Source organism: Myxocyprinus asiaticus, chromosome 24, assembly GCF_019703515.2.
Source record: "Myxocyprinus asiaticus isolate MX2 ecotype Aquarium Trade chromosome 24, UBuf_Myxa_2, whole genome shotgun sequence".
Classification (NCBI taxonomy): domain Eukaryota; kingdom Metazoa; phylum Chordata; class Actinopteri; order Cypriniformes; family Catostomidae; genus Myxocyprinus; species Myxocyprinus asiaticus.
Genome location: NC_059367.1, coordinates 35,371,829 through 35,391,561, shown reverse-complemented (window position 1 = coordinate 35,391,561; position 19,733 = coordinate 35,371,829). Strand labels below are relative to the sequence as shown.

The following is a 19,733-nucleotide window of genomic DNA, read 5'->3' as shown; positions in this document are numbered from 1 at the left end:
CATAGATGTGACTGTCTTGTTGGGCACTTCTCACACACCTTACAGTCTAGCTGATCCCACAAAAGCTCAATGGGTTTAAGATCCATAACACTCTTTTCCAACTATCTGTTGTCCAATGTCTGCGTTTCTTTGCCCACTCTAACCTTTTCTTTTTGTTTTTCTGTTTCAAAAGTGGCTTTTTCTTTGCAATTCTTCCCATAAGGCCTGCACCCCTGAGTCTTCTCTTTACTGTTGCACATGAAACTGGTGTTGAGCGGGTAGAATTCAATGAAGCTGTCAGCTGAGGACATGTGAGGCGTCTATTTCTCAAAATAGAGACTCTGATGTACTTATCCTCTTGTTTAGTTGTACATCTGGCCTTCCACATCTCTTTCTGTCCTTGTTAGAGCCAGTTGTCCTTTGTCTTTGAAGACTGTAGTGTACACCTTTGTATGAAATCTTTTTTTTTTTTGGCAATTTCAAGCATTGTATAGCCTTCATTCCTCAAAACAATTATTGACTGACGAGTTTCTAGAGAAAGCTTTTCTTTTTTTGCCATTTTTGATCTAATATTTACCTTAAGACCTTAAGTCTATTGCATACTGAGGCAACTCAAAAACAAAGACAATGTTAAGCTTCATTTAATGAACCAAATAGCTTTCAACTGTGTTTGATATAATGGCAAGTGATTTTCTAGTACCAAATATGCAATTTAGCATGATTACTCAAGGATAAGGTGTTGGAGTGATGGCTGCTGGAAATGGGGCCTGTCTAGATTAAAAAAAAAAAAAAAAAAAAAAAGACTTTTTCAAACAGTGATGGTGCTGTTTTTTACATCAGTAATGTCCTGACTATACGTTGTGATCAGCTGAATGCCACTTTGGTGAATTAAAGTACCAATTATATTCTGAAACAGCTAAATCTGTACATTATTCAAAACTTTTGGCAGCCTGTGTGTATCACTCACACACACACACACACACACAAAACTTTAGATTGAGGACTAAAACAATTCAAATTAGTCATGTCCAAATAAACACAATACATCATACATTAAAATATTAATATTTATGAATATAGCTACTGGTGCATAATGTTAAGGTTATTGTTGGTAGGGTAAGAAGACTTCAGTATATTCTTAAACCATGGATCTTTGTTTCCACAACAGAAAAGCTCTCTACATCACTGAGAAGACTGTGCTGTAAATAGCTACATGTTACTTACATCGTAAAAATCCTGGTTTGTAGAAAGTACTGTATTACCTGAATTTCTGCAAGCGGTTATAGCTTATCCATTAAAGAACTGCAGAATGTCACAGTATGTACACAAAACGTTAATGTCAATACACTTCTTAAGAATGTCTTCACAATGAATGCTCATTAATCCCTGGTCAATAATATCACTGTAATATACAAACTAATTTTGAATTTGACTGATTCAACAGCTGACTCAGCTAAAAATTAAATTCACTTTAAAATGAGCACAATTGCCCGATATTGCCCAAAATTGACCAGAGCAATGAAAATTATGTAGGGTTTAGGAATTTTCAATAGCAGAAGTGTAGGTAACAAAAAATACTTCTTCATTAAGGTATTTCTACAGAACATCAGTGTACTTCAGATAATGTCTTCAGTATAAAATAGTAATCCTTCATAAATAAAACACCCCATTCGAGTAAAAAGTGCTTATAGTCTAAACGTACAGCATATCCCAGCAACAGTAAGAGGATTTGTCCCTTGATTTGAACTTAAGCCCCAACAGAGATAAGGCCGTATCATCAATAATGCAAGCGTTCTGATATAGACACTAGTCAGCAGTCATGATCCAAACACAAATCACTTCAGGCAGAAGGGAAGTCTTCAAATAGAAGCTTGAGATGCTAATATAAATAATGCATTTAGGAAAGCATCTTTGCCTAAATGGACAGATCGCTGTGCACAAAAAAAAACTAAAGTGGATAATCGATAAATAGGCTGTCTTCGTTGTTGGACAGCTTTTGGAGGAGCTCATACTCTGCTCCGAAAGCATCTTTGCCTAAATGGACAGATCGCTGTGCACAAAAAAAACTAAAGTGGATAATCGATAAATAGGCTGTCATCGTTGTTGGATAGCTTTTGGAGGAGCTCATACCCTGCTCCTATCAGCAAAAAACAAAATAATACCCCTGTATCCAGTCGATTACAACAGACCCTTGAGAACACAAGAAACTGTAGCATTCTGACATTGTCTTGGTAGACTTGATATATTATACAAATCCACTTTCCAAAGTAATGTTAAAAGGATAGTTCAATATTAGAATGTGAAGATGCCAGCAACTCTACTATGCGTTAAATACTCAAGGGGAAAAATAAAAACGATTATAAGATGTGAGTTACATTAGGAATCAAATTAAAAATCCTTCTGGCTTGATCAGACAAATTACACAGCATTACAGTGTCTCAGTGTTATGATCTGGCCATAGTCAACTGAAATGCTAGGATCAAGCCCTAACACTTGGACTGAAGTGAAAGCAGGATGCTGGGTTTCTCTTCCATGACGCGAACAAGCAGGTTATCAATGTAATCCTCCATCTCTTGGATCCTGGCATCTTTCTTAGAAAGTTCAGCCTGTTGCTTCACCACCAGTGTGATCAGTTCCTCCTGTGTGAGCTGGGTGTACAGACCGCTCTCTCCATTCTGGGTACACAATTATGAAGGATGAGTAAAAACAATTGGTCAATTCACAATTTTAATTATCAAATAGACCAGCATTTCTCAAATCAAAATTTGGGGTTGCCAAGACTACTTGATTTTAGGGAAAATGATTAGGATTTGATTAGAAGTTGCAATCAAGTAGTCTGCACTATAAACACACTTGTCTTTCCTAGCAGAGTGAAAAAAAAAAAAAAAAACTTTCATTCACACAGGACAATTTCTTGCTTTCCGTCTGTGCTATTTTTCAGTTGTCTAATGTATTTAGACATGCATCAGACTGATGACTGGTGAAGTACTGTACCTTTGACTTCTCAGCCATTTCCTTGATGGTGATGGTCTTCATATCTTTCCCCACAGCGAGAGAACTGAGCGCCTGACTCTCTGAGCTCATGGGTTTTACTGGGTGAGGCCTGAGAAAGCAGACACACATATTACTGCAATGAACATGAAAACTAGGCTGCTGACAATCTCAAATAACTGTTTTGTTTGCATCAAACAGGAGGGAGTGCATTTTAAAGGATAAAAAAAAAATTCTCAGAGAACCACACAAATGATCCACAGATGTAATCATGGCCCATAATTTTAGTATTGTGTCAAGGAGATATTAGGTAAGTTCGGAATGGCGTAATACCTTACTACACCAAGTAGGAATGCAGTACTGTGCACAGTATGCTGATTTTCTGTTTGCATAGAATATCAAGTTGACCTACTACATTTGCCAAAATGTGCAGTATACAACCACCAGAAGACACTGTGTGGGATACCTTATTCCACAACACAGCAATGCACTCGAGCAATTTGAGAGTGATGAATAAACCAGAGGTGGTATGAACCACAACTGTAAAATCTTACAGAAATATGCTAGCATCTTTTAGACTCTGAATTTGATTCGAATGCCAGTTATGATATTATAAAAAATTATGTTGAGGTAAAAATGACCATTTACTGTATATGTTTCCGAAATGACATCTTAATGCCTCTTGCTGATGTATATATGTAATATAGAGCTAGTATGGTATATAGCAAATGTATGTAGCATACTACTATAGTTTAAAACATTTAGTTGCATACTACATAAAATGCAGTATGCAGTAACCAGTACTTCTGCTAACAAGCCATTCCAAACACACCCAATGTAAAGTTTCCCCTCAAAAAACAAAAATCATTAAAACAGAGATGAGGGAAAAAAAAGAAAAGAAAACCTCAGTGATCTTTCAAGCACCTTTGTACAGTACCGTATTAGCACGTAAAAGGCAATTAACATGCACAACAACATGACCTTTGGAATAAACACAAATCATGCCCCACCTATCAAGCAGTATCTCAGATCACGGCAACATATGAGAATGTGACTCCAATATATGGTGTTGAATGCACCAGTTTCATTTAAAATATAAGTTCTTCTGTGATATAGAGCCCATATGGATCCAGAGATAATGCACTCAACATGTACACAACTGTTAATGTTTTCAATAAAAATCTGTCCATTTGTTTGCTATTGATCTATCCAATATGAAGCACTAGAACAAACACAATTGAATGCCTGCACAAAATCCTGTATTATTTGTGATATTGAGCTAAATGCTTTATATCACAAAGACAACCATTAATATCCTAAAAGACAACCATGAAGTTCGAAACACCACCAAGGCATAAATATGATTAGCAGCAATCAGCAGCAAAATCCCAACACTCAAGATCCCACAAAGTAGCAGCCACCCAACAACCGATTGAACAAATACCATGGAAACATCCCCCTTGATCTAGTAGGATCCAGAGATTGATTGAAGTAGTTCCAGGGTAAAAAGCAGATATTGATTTGAAAGCTGATGAGTTTAGCACAACAGCCGATGACAAATTGTTAGGGTAGTTCAAGGAGTTGTTAGTAGGGTGTTGGGAGCACTGTTCTCACCTTCGTGGATTTAAAACTGCACTTCCACTACCACCCTGAAGTGTAACAGGCTGAGCCTCTGATGGTGAGACCCAAGCACGGACAGCTGTCTTGCCACCAGAAGGGCCACCCATTGGGGGCTCAGATGTTACCAGGGTGGGTTCAGTTCTGCTCGGTGGAGCAACACTAGTTACAGTCAGCTCCACATCATCAGCATCTTGTGAATACTGAGAAACCGATCTACCCAGGCTAACTTTCTCTGTAAGAGCTTTCCCAGAATTTGTGTTTTGGCGAGAAGAGTTTTTCTTTCTAAGTGAAAAATTTCTTTGGAATGTGGCTCTGGCTTGATCAGTGAAGCTGGGTGATTTTTTGGGTTCCAATTTTGGTGGCCTTCTGTTCTCAGAAATTTGTGTGAAGGGATCATTTGTCCCTTTGTTTGCAAATAGGTTATCTTTGTCATCAATATTAAGTAGCATCTGATCTTCACGATTTTCCATTTTCTTTGGGCCCTCAGTAAACGGGTCATCTTTCATGTTCTGCTGTGTTAAAGTCCAGGAGTCATTGGATATAAGGTTATCATTTGGGAATGGATCGAGTTTAATCACCCCCTTCTTAGGTTCTTTGGCAAGTTTTGCCACAAGCCGTTCTTTTGTCACAATGGTTTTGGAGTGGTCTGCTTCATCTACATTCTCCAAAGAGAAACTTTCCCACTGGCCAGGACCATTATTTGTGGATGTACTAATGGCACCATTCTGAGGCTTATCACCTTGGTTGTTTTCCGATGTCATAGGATGAGTTATAAACAGCTTTTCGGGTTGGACTTGTTTAACTGGATCCTTGTTTAATGTGCGTTGTCTGGGTTTGACCGAAGGCATCTCTTTAGCCACATCATCATTTGATTCCTTATCAGCCTTTGAATTTACATTAGGGACAGCTCTGGCAGCTGGTGTTGGCCTCTCTTTTGACTGGGAAGGTTGATGGGTAACAACATGAGGAGTATGAGACTTCCTTTCAGTTTCTTGAGGTACATGTTGACCCTGAACCATTGGAGATGGGATGTTTTCCATGTTTTTGGAAGCAAAGTGGCCAGGCTTATTGACAGTGGCATATATAGGCTCTTTGATGTGACTATGCTGGACATTACCTTCAACCAATAGCTTTGGTGTGGCTGGAGCAGTTGCTTTGGGTGGGATGAGTGCTTCTTTGTGCCTCAAGGTAGCAGGGGGAGGTGTCTCGTGATTCCTTTGATGCTGGTTAAGGCTGGCTGAGGTTCTATCCTTTAAAATAGCTAATTTATTTGGCATAGGCTGCTCAGGCCCATCAACATTCATTTCTTCAGAGAGATCCCAGTTTCTCTGGTTTACTTCTGCAATAACATGTTCCCAATGTGTTTGACTCATCACCCCATGCCTCTTCTTGTGGTAGAGGGATTCATAGTCTGGGAGAGGAAGAGAAGGCCTTTGACTATCTTTGGAGTTCTGGTTATGCACTTGTTCCCCAATTTCTGGATGGTGGCTCTCAGTCCCAGAAGAGCCCCCAGGATAATCAGGGGGTAGAGGAGCCCTTCGCTTCTTCTCAAATTTGGTAGCAGACCCAACTCCAGGAAGGTTTTCCATGCTGTTTCTAGGGGACTCAATGTAACTCCTTGGAGGTTTCGGAGGTGCCAGAGAAGAATGAAGATCAGAGAATATACCCATAGACTCAAAAGGATCACTAGAGAGGGATGGGGAAAGTGGGGAAGAGTGGACAGTGCTGTAGGACTCAACAAAGTTTGAGGGAGATTGGGAATGGTTATTATCTGTTTCGGGCAGCACACTCAGGGCCAATCTGCCAAAGAGTAAAAACAAAATTTTAAGATTTTATCTTTAGCAATTCTTACAGCTCTGTCAGGCAATATCAGTCCAACTGTAAAATGCACTAAAATCAATCTGATAATCTGTTTAATCCCTTGGTTTTAATAGGGTGACCATACGTCCTCTTTTGCCCGGACATGTCCTCTTTTTCGGACCTTAAAAAAGCATCCGGCTGGGATTACTAAATTTGCGAAAATGTCCAGGATTCGGCTTTAGTTGCATTATGATGTGCATCTGGTCTAATACTTCATTGTGTGTGCGCACATATTTGCATTGCTTTAACCCCTCTTTTTGTAAGTCCCGCCTTCTCGCACACCAATTGGTCGATTATAAGAGGCTTGCAGCAACTATTGGCCAAATTCCTGCCTGTCAATCACTCCGAGAACACGCGAAGCGCTGTTGTGTTCGGCATCAAACAGTTGCTTGACAGTAGCAGCAAATGACAGCTGAGTGGAAATAATGCCCAAACGAAAGTGCAAATTTACAGAAGATTTGCACAAAAAATTCCCATGCTTTCATCCAGGTCGAGATCCGTGGGAAGCAGAATGTATGACATGTAAAGCTGGTACTTATGTGTCAGTTGATAATAAAGGTGCAAGTGATTTAAAGCACACATTAGCTCTGCAAAGCACAAAGGGTCAGCAAAAGGTGAAAGTACAGGTAAATTAATGGACTACTTTTTGCGACCAGGTAAAATTGTTATCACATTGCTTCATTTTCCATGGCCATTCAAAATAATAGTAATAGTAAATGAAGTTACATTCATGTCATCAAATATTTTATTTTAGTTATGCTAATAGAGTGTCTTTTTCACTGTATTAAAGTTTGCATTCATAGTAACACTGTTTTGAACCCTATTATTCCACCCCACCCCGCGGCGAAAAAAAAAAAAAAGTGTCCTCTTTTTGGAAAACCAGAATATGGTCACCCTAGTTTTAATAAACACTTCAGCACTATACAGTATTCACACTACTAAACAACTGAGCAACTGACTTTCCATTTATCATGCAAGAAACCTTATTACAAAGTCTTATATATCAAAGAGCATTATATATATATATATATAATATATATATATTAAAAAATGCTAAAACCAGAGAGTTTGTTTTTTGTATTTCATTGTATTTCTTAGAAAATCTCACAAATGAACTCTTTTGGATTAACAAATTCAAGTAAATGTAGTTTTTTTGTTATATTTTAGTTTTAGAGTAAACCTAATCTGCCAAAAATCTGGCAATTACTGGCTTAAATTAGAATTTATTATTGCATAAATAAAGTCTTTTCTAAGGCATCTCTCTTATAATAAAGAAACTTTCTTTTTGCTAATGTAAAACACATTAGAATTCTCTATATTCAAAGCCTTTAAACATAAACCCAAGTAAAACAGGAAGAACGCAACCATGCACTTCCAAACCTAAAATTCCATTAGAACAAACACCTTATACATATTCTTGTCTTTTTTTCTATCCTCAGCCTTTGGAAACTGAGTTACTCACCATATTAGTTCAATCACCACAAAACAGAAGTTTGGAAAATCCTAAAGCTTCCAGTATTAAAAATAGAATCCTTCACAATTTTGAGCTCAGACAATGTCTCTTAGTCACTGTCTGTAAGATCACAAGCTCACATCATCATTAACTAGTTTCACTCCATACCAGAAGAGCAGCACCTGACAATCCAGTCCACATTCCAACCTCCATTAGCCAATCACACGGCTCCTGGCAAACAGGTCAAGTAAGTTACAAACAAATAAGTAGTTGAGTCAAGATACAAATCATTCACTAAGGCAAAGCTCATGTTAAGCACACTTAGGTTATGAAAGAAACTGAACAAATAACCACTGGATGCCACAAGTAAGGTCAAGCATACATAAAGTATTTTGTTTAGTATGCTGTCAAAGTTGGTGTATTAACCAACCAAGATTCAGGTACAATTTGTTTCAGCATTAGAGAGGATAAAAATCTTGATAAAAAAATAATATAAAGGTTAATATGGTTGTAACCTAAGAATAAAAAAAAGAGCATTTTATTCTTTATTCAGGAACCAGAGAGCTGTCTATTATTGACAAAGTTGAAAAATGATTGCCAGACTGACTGTGTCACAGAAAAGAGAACTCATCTTCCACTTTCACCCAAGGGTATGAAACTCAAGTGATACCTAACCCCCTACATCTACTGGAAAACAAATAATCCCCATTGTCACATTACAGAAAATTGCCTCACAACCCTTTCAAATACACTGGGATATATTGGTGATGAGTGACAAGAGCAAAAAACGTTAAAGTTTGAGAGATTTTGGCTCACTACATGTCAAAAACGAACAGAAACATGCATATAGCAGGGTCATTTTATGAAACGTATGCCTTTTCCAGTCTGATAAGGTGATTTTTGAAGTTTTTAAGTTTTGTTGAATTACCCTGCAGCTGGTCAAACTAAACAGAATTCTTGCACTGTGAAACCACTTTCAGTAACAACCTCAATGGAGGTAATGTTTTTTTTTTTTTAGTCATAGCACTTACGCTCTCATACTTAATGCCTTGACACTTAGGTGTACACGATTTATTTTAGGTCTTTAAATATTACCCATCTATGTAAATCTAAGAGAGGGCTTTGCCTAGATAAGGAGTTCCCCATTAAGCTTCTGTTTTTCACCAGAGCAGTAGAGCAGACAAAGAGGTGAGCAGGGTAAAGTTACAGCCTGGAGATTTCTCAGCTCTCAGGTGGTAGATTTATTCACAGTGCTAATAGCATTAGAGGGACAGCTCGACTTTCCATTTATTATGCTAGTCAGCATGAGTTACACCTGTTTCACTGTCGCAAGCGTGAGCAAGGTGTGTGCGAAGCTACAGTGCAACTACTTGGTGGAATGGCCTTCCCAACTCCATCACTCGGTCTTCAAAAAACGGCTAAAACACATCTTTTCCATGAGCACTTAACCATGCACTCATAAAAAAAAAAAAAAAAAAAATATATATATATATATATATATATATATATATATATATATATATTCTTGTTGCACTCTAATCTGTCTTGGATACTACTATTCTGATGCTAGTTAAAATTTGTAATGCAGCACTTTTCGTACTGCTGTCTCCTTAAGATGAATCGTGTATGATGTATTATTCCTCTTTTGTAAGTCGCTATGGACAAAAGCATCTGCCAAATGAATAAATGTAAATGTAACTACATCAAAACTGGAAGAGTTTTTTTACAGCGTTATGGCCATGGCTTTATACTGAAAATAAAGGGATTTCTACGTTGAGTACTTCCTTTATTAATGACCATAACTTATAAAATGGTTATAAGGAGTGGGCGATTGATAAGTATTACAAACTTGATCATCATGAAATCTTATTTACATTACCTTCTCATAGGTTACTCAGCCTGCCGTTACTAGTTTGTAAGGTGATGCATTCAATTCTTGCCTATGATGTTAACTGACTAAGTTACATTATGACTATATTGCTGGGTATTGATACAGATTTCCCGATTCTGATTCACAAGCTGTCGATTAAATTCAGATTTCGATTCAATATCGATTCATAATTGATTAATATGGCTACATTTCTGTTACAATGTCTATTTTGCTTACATATAAAAGAAATTATCTTTCAGCTTTCTACACAAGCCTTCTAGGTACAATTCAAAAATTAATTTTACAAATTATATTTTATCATTAGTTTTTCATCAAATTAATTAATGTTTTGAAATTGCACATATTATGTAGCATACATTTTTATAGTTTACAAATATTTACATTGATACTGTATGTAGAGCATGTCTCTTTAAGACTAGTGGCATCAGCCAGTAAGCCCACGAAAGAAGGTATGTGTAATTTTTTTTAGTGCATCCATGTGTGATTAGAAATAAATGTTTCTTTTCTTTTTTTTTCTTTCTTTTTTTTAATCAACAACTGACAAATAAACAGAAAGGGTATTAAAAGAGACATTATTCAATGACATATGGATCAGTGGATCTCCTCTTTGGACACACGGAACGAGTTAATCCAACCTTTACTCTCAACATGCAGTGAAAGAACCTCTGTGCTAATCACTTCTTCTCCACTGAAATCTGAACATTTACTAGCCAGTGGGTAATCACAGACATTTTTAATTGCATAGCATGAGATTTAGTTGCACATGCAAGTGATTTACTTGCATTATAGAGCATTGCCACATAGAGTGAAAGATCGATCACTGAATTTAAGAACTGACATCATTAAAACGAAGATCGCGATGCACTGGAAAATCGATATTTTTACCTAGCCCTAATTATGACTTGCTATTACAGTATTACAGTATCTCTTAAAATATTCTTAGATCAGTGTATTTTATTATATAAAGGGTATGTTTAGTGCGAATTTGTGAATTGTTTAATTACTGTTAATGAGTTACGGTTAATAACTTGTAAACAAGATACATACTGTATTTTAGTTTATTAAAACATCATGTTGTGGATCGTCGGATATTTATTTGAAATTATGTTAAATCATAACACGCTGTGTAAACACAGTAGCCTACATAATATACCGTTTCTCTGGTGCTGGTGAGATGTGAGATGACTGTGCCTTTGTGCTTTCCCAGCGATCACTGATGTAATTGTAGGTTGGGATGAAACAAGGAGACCAGCAGATCAGCAGTGTATGTTATGTTGTACTTTAACACACTATCATGGTGTATGCAGAAAACAATGTTCATTTATAGAGAAATGCTCCAAAACTGATTGTGGTTCTTCTGTGATGCGGAAAAGACGTGACATCCAGCGCGCAGGCGCACTCTAGCGGTGGATGACTGTATAGAGAGCCTCATCGATGTCTGCTGGCATGATTACTAAACAAATCTGTCCTGAAACTAATTAATCGACGAATGATAAGCTTAATCAATCAAATTATTAACGACAATTAATCGATTATCGATTAATCATTATCATCCCTACTTTCCATACTAATAAAAACATTAAAAGTAAAAAAATCTTACAATTGATTGCTACATTTATCAGATTTCCTTGACCAGTCTCTTTGACTCCGTTTCCACCTGGTATTAAGAGGCATTTTTGCTAATCCAATCACAAGTGGTCAGCACTAAATACAAGTCAAAACGAGGTCTAAAACGTTTTGTGATCAAATCACTGTACCGATATATGAAGGTAGCTGAAAACGCATGTGACCACATCGTATTTGAAGTGTGAAACGCAATCTGCATTCCGGACAACATTGAAGCACCACCCTCACCTGTCAACGAAACGCTACGCTAAAACAAGAGTTTTAAACTTTCCTGGTTACATGTGGCTTTTAAAAGGAAATAACCGTCCGATTGGAAAATCTGAAAAAGTGAATACATACACAAGCATGATAACTTTTTCTTCAGTGTGTCAAATCAGAGAACCTCTCCTCGAAATCCGATCACAAGAGGTCACAGGAGATGCATTTGAGACGCATAGTAATACCAGGTTGAAATGGTGCTACTGTCTATTTCTGGTTCTTTTGCTATGGTAGCTGTATAGCTCTTTGATTTGAAATTTTTGGAAAGAACATGGTGGAGTTTGCAGTCAACAAAACTGGAACTACTTCATAGCTGCACAGTTATAGAAATTTAACACCTTGGAAAGTTTGTCAACCAGTCAGAACAAAGAATTCAACAATGCCAAAAAATGTACGATGCTTGTGAGAAATCATTAACAATATCCATTGAACCAGGACATTAAAAGATTTCATTATTATTTCTTGGACATATGAGTAAAGGTGAAAAAGGCAGCAGTGTGTTATTGCATTTAGCATTAAGCATAAGGCAGAGAAACAGCAAATTATTATTCTTGGGGTATATCAAACATACAGTTCTCCACATTATTTTATCCCTTCTGAAAGCTCTCACTCACAATAAGTTTCAGATCCATGAATTAAGAGATTAGAGCCCAAGCTTTCAAATGTATCATGATAAGTGTATTCTAGTGAGATATACGAGCACTCACCTCGGCTTGACTGCAGATACTTTAGCTGTGCGAGTGGGGAAAATACTAGCAGGTGGCGTTGGGTTGAGGGGAGTTCGAATGCCCCTTTGTGAGTCAATGGATCTCCCTTCCGAGGCTGAAGGTTCTGGGGTGAGGGGAATGTCTTCAAAGGGGTTTTTGGAGGAGGACCCATCTAAATGTTTGGTTTCAGCCATAGCTTGAGGGCTTGCTTCTTCCTTCTTTTCCTCTTTCTTCTTTCCAATGCCAAAGAGAGAGGATAGCCTTTCCGTTACCCTGCTCTCTTCCTGGTGCCGTTGCTCCTCGGCTTTCTGTGCTTCCTCCTCACGCCGCTTCCTCTGCTGCTCCTCTTCTTCCTTGCGCTTCTTTTCTTGCTCCTCCAGTCTCCTTTTCTTCTCCTCTTCTTGTTTCTTCTCTCGTTCTTGCTGCCTCCTTTTCTCCTGCTCTTCCTGTCGGTCGAGCATCTCTTGAAGGCTTCTTCCTTCTAGTTTCTTAGTCTTTTCCTCCTCTGTCTCTAGGTGAGTCTTGTCATCTAGAGGGCGCTGTGGAGCTTTGTCTTTCACCTCAGCCTTGTATGAGGGCACACTCAGACCTTTAAACGAGTCCATGGAGACATCGGACGTGTTTCGTTGATGATATTTATGAACATCTTCTACTGAACCCTTTCCTGAGCTGTTCAGACTGAGTTCAGAGCCAAAACCAGGTTTAGGTTCTTGGTTCTCTGCATAAACGTGGTTCCCATTGACACAGAGGTTATTCTGCTCAGGTATGTTCTGTTTAGAGCGGCTCAGAAGAGAAAAGGGGCCGAGAGATACTTTGCTATCTGTGCTTTCGGTGCGCTTGTGTCCCAGAATTTTAAACTTCTTTTTCACTGCGGGAGAAAATATTAGTATTAAAACTGAAATGTACATGATCTAATATCTATGAAAATGTTATGAATGGTTCCCATTGTGAATAAGCCTAAAATACGTCATGGTTACTGGTGTAACCTCCGTTCCCTGATGGAGGGAACGAGACGTTGGTGTCGATGTAGTGACACTAGGGGTCACTCTTGGGAGCCCGAGACACCTCTGGTCTTTGATAAAAGGCCAATGAAAATTGGCGAGTGGTATTTGCATGCCACTCCCCCGAACATACGGGTATAAAAGGAGCTGGTATGCAACCACTCATTCAGGTTTTACGCTGAGGAGCCGATATAAGGTCCGGCCATTTCAGCGGGTAGTTCAGCGTTGTGGCAGGAGGGACCAACGTCTCGTTCCCTCCATCAGGGAACGGAGGTTACACCAGTAACCATGACGTTCCCTATCTGTCACTCACTCGACGTTGGTGTCGATGTAGTGACACTAGGGGTCCCTATACAAAACGCCACAAGGCTGAACTGTGTTACGTGAACTGGCGGTGTGTGGTGGGCAGACTTGCTGTGTGCCTCATAGCCAGCACACCAGGTCGACACGTAACCTCCCTCAACACAGTTATGAGTGTCGAACGGCCCTTTTTGGGGACAAGTCGACTACCCAGAGATAGAGACAGGCTTAACCCAGTCATGGCCTCTTTCCCCTTCTCTTTTTCCACTCCCTAAAAAAGAAGGGGGATTATCCGACTGGGCCGCCAGGTCTAGTCGGGGGGTGTCCCTCCCAAGGGGAGGACACCGCGGAGACCACACCTCGCCCCAAGAGAGGGGGGATATTTAAGTGGAAGAATACATCACATGGTCTTTCCAACCATGTGGAGAGCCTTCAAGGTAGATCCTACCCAATGGGGGAGGAGTTACTACAACATGGAGACTGAGGGGCTCTGCCCAAGGAAGACGCAGTTTGCCAGTAGGGAAACGAACTAGCGGAAGATATAGATCGCATGGGGTTAGCCTTACAGGGAACCGCCACATGCGGAGCACCTACCCCAGAACCGGGCTCTTAGTTAGCGCGTGTACTGGGCCGGCAGCGAGTCTCTCCGAAAACTCGACTGCCACAGGGCTCGGAGGAAGTCAACCAGGGAACAACCTTTGTGAACACTACTGGGAATTAACAGCGCACGTCTTCAGCTCAAAAGGAGGTGGAAGGCGCTATGTGCAAGCAATACACCCGGCCGGCTATCCCGGGCTTATCCGCTTGTGTTGCGTGCCACTACCTGGGACGAAACCGGTTCCACCTGGAGGTTGTAGAACCTTGCAAAGGTGTTGGGTGTTGCCCAGCCCACTGCTCTGCAATGTCTGTTAGAGAGGCACCTCTGGCCAGGGCCCAAGAAGCCACTACACCACGAGTAGAATGGGCTCGTAGCCCTACCGGGGGCGGCATGTTTTGGGCGAGACATGCCATAGTTATGGCGTCAATGAGCCAGTGGGCGATCCTCTGCTTGGAGACAGCGCTTCCTTTCCGCTGTGCACCGAAGCAGACAAAGAGCTGCTCAGAGAGTCTAAAGCTCTGCGTGCGATCCCAATAGATGCGCAAAGCGCGCACCGGACACAGCAACGCCAGGGCTGGGTCTGCCTCCTCCTGGGGCAGCGCTTGCAGGTTCACCACCTGGTCTCTAAAAGGAGTGGTGGGAACCTTGGGCACATAGCCCGGTCGGGGGTCTCAGGATCACATGAGAATAGCCCGGACCGAACTCCAGGCACGTTTCGCTGACAGAGAACGCTTGCAGGTCACCTACCCTCTTGATGGAAGTGAGCGCAGTCAGGAGGGCAGTCTTCAAGGAGAGTGCCTTAAGCCCGGCTGACTGCAAAACTCAAAGGGGGCTCTCTGTAGACCCTGAAAAACTACAGAGGTCCGATGAGGGAACAAGGCGTGGCCTGGAGGGATTCAGCCTCCTGGCGCCTCTTAGGAACCTGATGATCAGATCATGCTTCCCTAAGGACTCACCGTCGACTGCGTCATGGTGTGCTGCTATGGCAGCAATGTACACCTTCAAGGTGGAAGGGGACAGCCTCCCTTCCAACCTCTCTTGCAGGAAGGAAAGCACTGATCTGACTGCGCACCTCTGGGGGTCTTCGTGATGGGAAGAACACCACTTAGCGAACAGACACCACTTAAAGGCATACAGGCGCCTCGTAGAGGGAGCCCTAGCCTGAGTGAATGTGTCTACCACCGCAGGTGGAAGACAGCTTAGGTCTTCCGCGTCCCGTCCAGGGGCCAGACATGGAGATTCCAGAGGTCTGGGCGCGGGTGCCGGATGGTGCCCCTTCCCTGAGAAAGGAGGGCCTTTCTCAGGGGAATTTGCCCGGGGGGAGCTGTCACGAGGAGCGTGAGGTCCGAGCACCACGTCTGGGCGGGCCAGTAGGGTGCTTACCAGGACGACCTTCTCCTCGTCCTCCCTGACCTTGCACAGGGTCTGTGCGAGCAGGCTCACTGGGGAAAACGCATATTTGCGAATGCCAGGGGACCAGCTGTGTGCCAGCGCGTCTATGCCGAGGAAGGCCTCGGTGAGGGCGTACCAGAGCGGGCAGTGGGAGGATTCTTGGGAGGCGAACAGGTGCACCTGTGCCTGACTGAATCGACTCCAAATCAGCTGGACCACCTGAAGGTGGAGTCTCCACTCTCCCTTGAGGGTAACCTGTTGTTACGGCGCGTCCACCGAAGTGTTGAGGTTGCCCGGGATGTGAGTGGCTTGCAGCGACTTGGTGCTGCTAACTCCGTTGGAGGAGACGGCGGGCGAGTTATGACATACAGCGGGAGCGCAGACCGCCTTGGCGGTTGACATATGCTACCGCTGCCGTGCTGTCTGTCCGAACTAGCACGTGCTTGCCCTGGATCAACGGCCGGAACCTCCGCAGGGCGAGCAGAATTGCCAGTAACTCGAGGCAGTTGATGTGCCAACACAGCTGCGGACCCGTCTAGAGGCCGGCGGCTGCGTGCCCGTTGCCAACAGCGCCCCAGCCCATTTTGGAGGCGTCTGTCGTGACCACGACGCGCCTGGAGACCAGTTCTAGCGGAACACCTGCTCGTGGAAACGAGAGGTCGGTCCAAGGGCTGAAAAGACGGTGACAGACCGACGTAATGGCCACGCGGTGTGTCCCGTGGCGCCATGCCCGTCTCGGGACTCGAGTCTGGAGCCAGTGCTGAAGCGGCCTCATATGCATCAACCCGAGCGGGGTGGCCACCGCCAAGGACGCCATATGCCCCAGGAGCCTCTGAAAATGTTTCAGTGGAACCGCTGTTTTCTGTTTGAACGCCTTCAAACAGGCCAGCACCGACTGGGTGCGCTCGTTCGTAAGGTGCGCCGTCAAGGAGACTGAGTCCAACTTCAAACCGAGAAAAGAGATGCTCTGAACCGGGAGGAGCTTGATAGTTGAGAATGCGAATGCCCACCTCCCTTAACGGGGCAAGGGCAGCCTCTGCGATCTTCGTAAAGACGCGAGGAGACAGGGACAGGCCGAAAGGGAGGACTCGTACCGATACGCCTGACCCTCGAATGCAAACCGCAGGAAGGGTCTGTGTCGAGGAAGGATCAAGACGTGAAAGTACGCATCCTTCGGGTCTACCGCCGCGAACCAATCTTGATGCCGGACGCTCGCTAGAATGCGTCTTTGCGTCAGCATCTTGAACGGGAGTCTGTGTAAGGCCCGGTTCAGTACTCGCAGGTCCAAGATTGGCCGCAACCCACCGCCTTTTTTCGGTACAATGAAGTAGGGGCTGTAAAACCCCCTCTTCATCTTGGCTGGAGGGACAGGTTCTATCGCGTCCTTCCGTAGGAGGGTAGCGATCTCCGCGCAAGGTAGCAGCGTTTCCATCTTTCACCAAGGTGAAGTGGACACCGCTGGACCTGGGCGGATGCCCAGCGAAGTGAATCGTGCAGCCGAGTTGGACGGTCCGGACCAGCCCTCGCGATGGACTGGAAAGCGCAAGCCATGCACCCGAGTTCCGCGCAAGGGGGACCAAAGGGACAACGTCATTGGATGTACCGGCGGGTGGGGCCTCGCGGCGGGGCGGAGCTTGAGGTGCCACACCACATCGTGGCCGTGCTGAGTCCGAGGACATCGAAGCACTTACCTGGCTCCTTGTGACCACCCCCGGAACAGCCTGGGATGGGGGAGGAAGAGGCCTGTCCTCATGACCCGTGGAGACTGTCACATCGGGGGCGGATTTGTGCCACAGCTGGGCGCTCAGGGCGGGAGACCGCCGCTGGAGCGCCAACCTGCCAAATGGAGTGGTGGACGGTGGTCGTGATGCCAGCCGTACACACCGAATATGTGACCCAGGGAACAAGGAAACCACTCTTGTGGAGCTCTTGAGTACTGCAGCCACTTGGGCATGCAGCGCAATTAAATGCAAAAGGTAACAAAAAGAAGATCTGCTTACCAGCTCCAGAGCAGCGGGTTTCGTTGTCCCTGGGTCGCCCGTCTCAGGGGTGCTTCGAAGACCTCCGTGGGTTCTTCGGTGCCGGCTGTGAGACGGGTGGCGTCGGCTTCCTGCGGTGGGCTCCACGCCGGGGCCGGGCCGGAGGGGCGGGCTGCGGCGGAGCCGGTGCAGTCACCGCAGGGGGACGCCCTCGGCGATGAGTAGATGGGGGGATCTTGAGCCACGTCGGGGCAGGACAAGCCGGCTAGCATCCATCTACTCACCCATCTCGACCAGGTTGAGCCAAAGGTGGCGCTCCTGGACCACTAGTGTGGCCATCGTCCGCCCGGGAGACCGCGCCGTGACCTCCGTCGCTCGGAGAGCGAGGTCGGTCGCCGAGCGCAGTTCCTGCATCAATCCTGGGGCGGAACTACCCTCGTGCAGTTCCTTTAGCGCCTTGGCGGACTTGCAGGAGAGCCATGGCGTGCAGGGCGGAGGCGGCTTGTCCAGCAGCGCCGTAGGCTTTGACCGTCAGAGACGACGTAAACCTACAGGCCTTGGACGGGGGCTTTGGGCACCCACGCCAGGTGGCGGCGCTCTGCGGGCATAGGTGCACCGCAAGCGCCTTTATCCACCGGGGGATTGCCGAATAACCCTTGGCCGCCCCACCATCGAGGGTAGTGAGAGCGGGGAAGCTGAAAAGATCGGGACCGGGCAGTAAAAGGTGCCTCCCGCGATCTTGTCAGCTCTTCATGCACTTCCGGGAAGAAAGGAACGGGGCGGGGCGTGGCTTTGAGCGGCGCCGCGAGCCCAGGAACCAATCACAGAGCCATGAGGGTTCAGGGAAGAGCGGTGAAATCCGCTCTAACCGACGCTCACGGCTGTCCGGGAAAGCATGTCGACATCTCCGCGTCAGCCTGTGACTGGGCGATCGACCCCGAAGGGAGGAGCCCAGCCGAGGCTTCCGACTGGACGAGCCCGCTCTCCGATGCTGCGCTCGAGAGCTCATCACTTTCGCGGGCTCCGAATAAGAGGTCGAACTCGCAGTGAGACGAGCCGGCAGACTCACCCGGAAGCCCGATCGGGGCAGACGAGGGTGCTGGGGAATGGGATGTCCGCGGGGGGATACCCGGCGGAGGCGGTCCCATTGGGGTCCCCAAATCGCCCCCAGTGCTAGCCGCGCTGGCCTCAAACCCGTGGGTAAAAGGACCGAGGCGGGAGCCTCTGGGGTGGCTCGCTTCCTTACGAAGGCGAGCCGCGACCGCAACGTTGCCATGGACACATTCTCGCAATGAGAATGTGACCATCCACGAACGCTGTCTCCGCGTGAGCAGTGCCCAGACACGAAAGACAGTGATCGTGACCGTTAGAAGGCGAGAGATAACGAGCACAACCAGGAATAACACACAATCGGAAAAGCATCTTTAAAAAGACGCGTCTTTAAAAAGACATTCCGTGTGTGCGCTCTTTTAGAGAAATATATACTCTTTTAGAGGGGAAAAATGCTCTTTCAGAAAATATACTCTCTAGTTTTTCTGCCGAAGCGCCCAGGGGCGTTCTCTGCAGTACACCAGTGCAGAGGAGGGAGAAGCCGCTGAAATGTGCCGTCAGATCCAGCAGGTGAATGAACAGTAGTATTCAGCTCAATGAGCATGACCGTTCGGCTCCGAAGAGAAAATCTGAATGAGTGGTTGCATACCAGCTCCTTTTATACCCGTATGTTCGGGGGAGTGGCATGCAAATACCACTCGCCAATTTTCATTGGCCTTTTATCAAAGACCAGAGGTGTCTCGGGCTCCCAAGAGTGACCCCTAGTGTCACTACATCGACACCAACGTCGAGTGAGTGACAGATAGGGAACTCAATAACTCTCTCTATGCAAACTGGTCACAGAAGATTTATAGTTACTTCAAATGTACTTTAACCCACTTTAGCAAAATTGCAACACTTGTTTTAAGCAATAACATAAGTGCTTATATCGTTTTTACTGCAAATCTACAACAATTTAATTTAACATACACAACAGAGCCCATTCAATAATTATTCCAAATGTCAATATTACCTTTTATGAATTGTAT

General features: G+C 44.2%; 1 protein-coding gene across 2 annotated transcripts in view; it reads right to left on the bottom strand.

Annotated features, from left to right (window-relative positions):
- Nucleotides 1-1,032: 1,032 nt before the first annotated feature.
- The window catches only part of LOC127415454 (rab11 family-interacting protein 2-like), a 43,355-nt gene continuing 24,654 nt past the window's right edge, over nt 1,033-19,733 (bottom strand). The window contains exons 1-4 of one of the 2 annotated variants that reach the window (XM_051654206.1): nt 7,913-8,026; nt 4,585-6,390; nt 2,974-3,082; nt 1,033-2,654 (exon numbers count right to left, since the gene is read on the bottom strand). In XM_051654206.1, the coding sequence (XP_051510166.1) occupies nt 2,466-2,654; nt 2,974-3,082; nt 4,585-6,260 (1,974 nt within the window). In that variant the 5' untranslated portion in view covers nt 6,261-6,390; nt 7,913-8,026 and the 3' untranslated portion in view covers nt 1,033-2,465. Of the gene's footprint in view, nt 2,655-2,973; nt 3,083-4,584; nt 6,391-7,912; nt 8,027-12,385; nt 13,254-19,733 lie in introns of those variants that run through there. The other variant, XM_051654207.1, reaches the window with a different exon arrangement.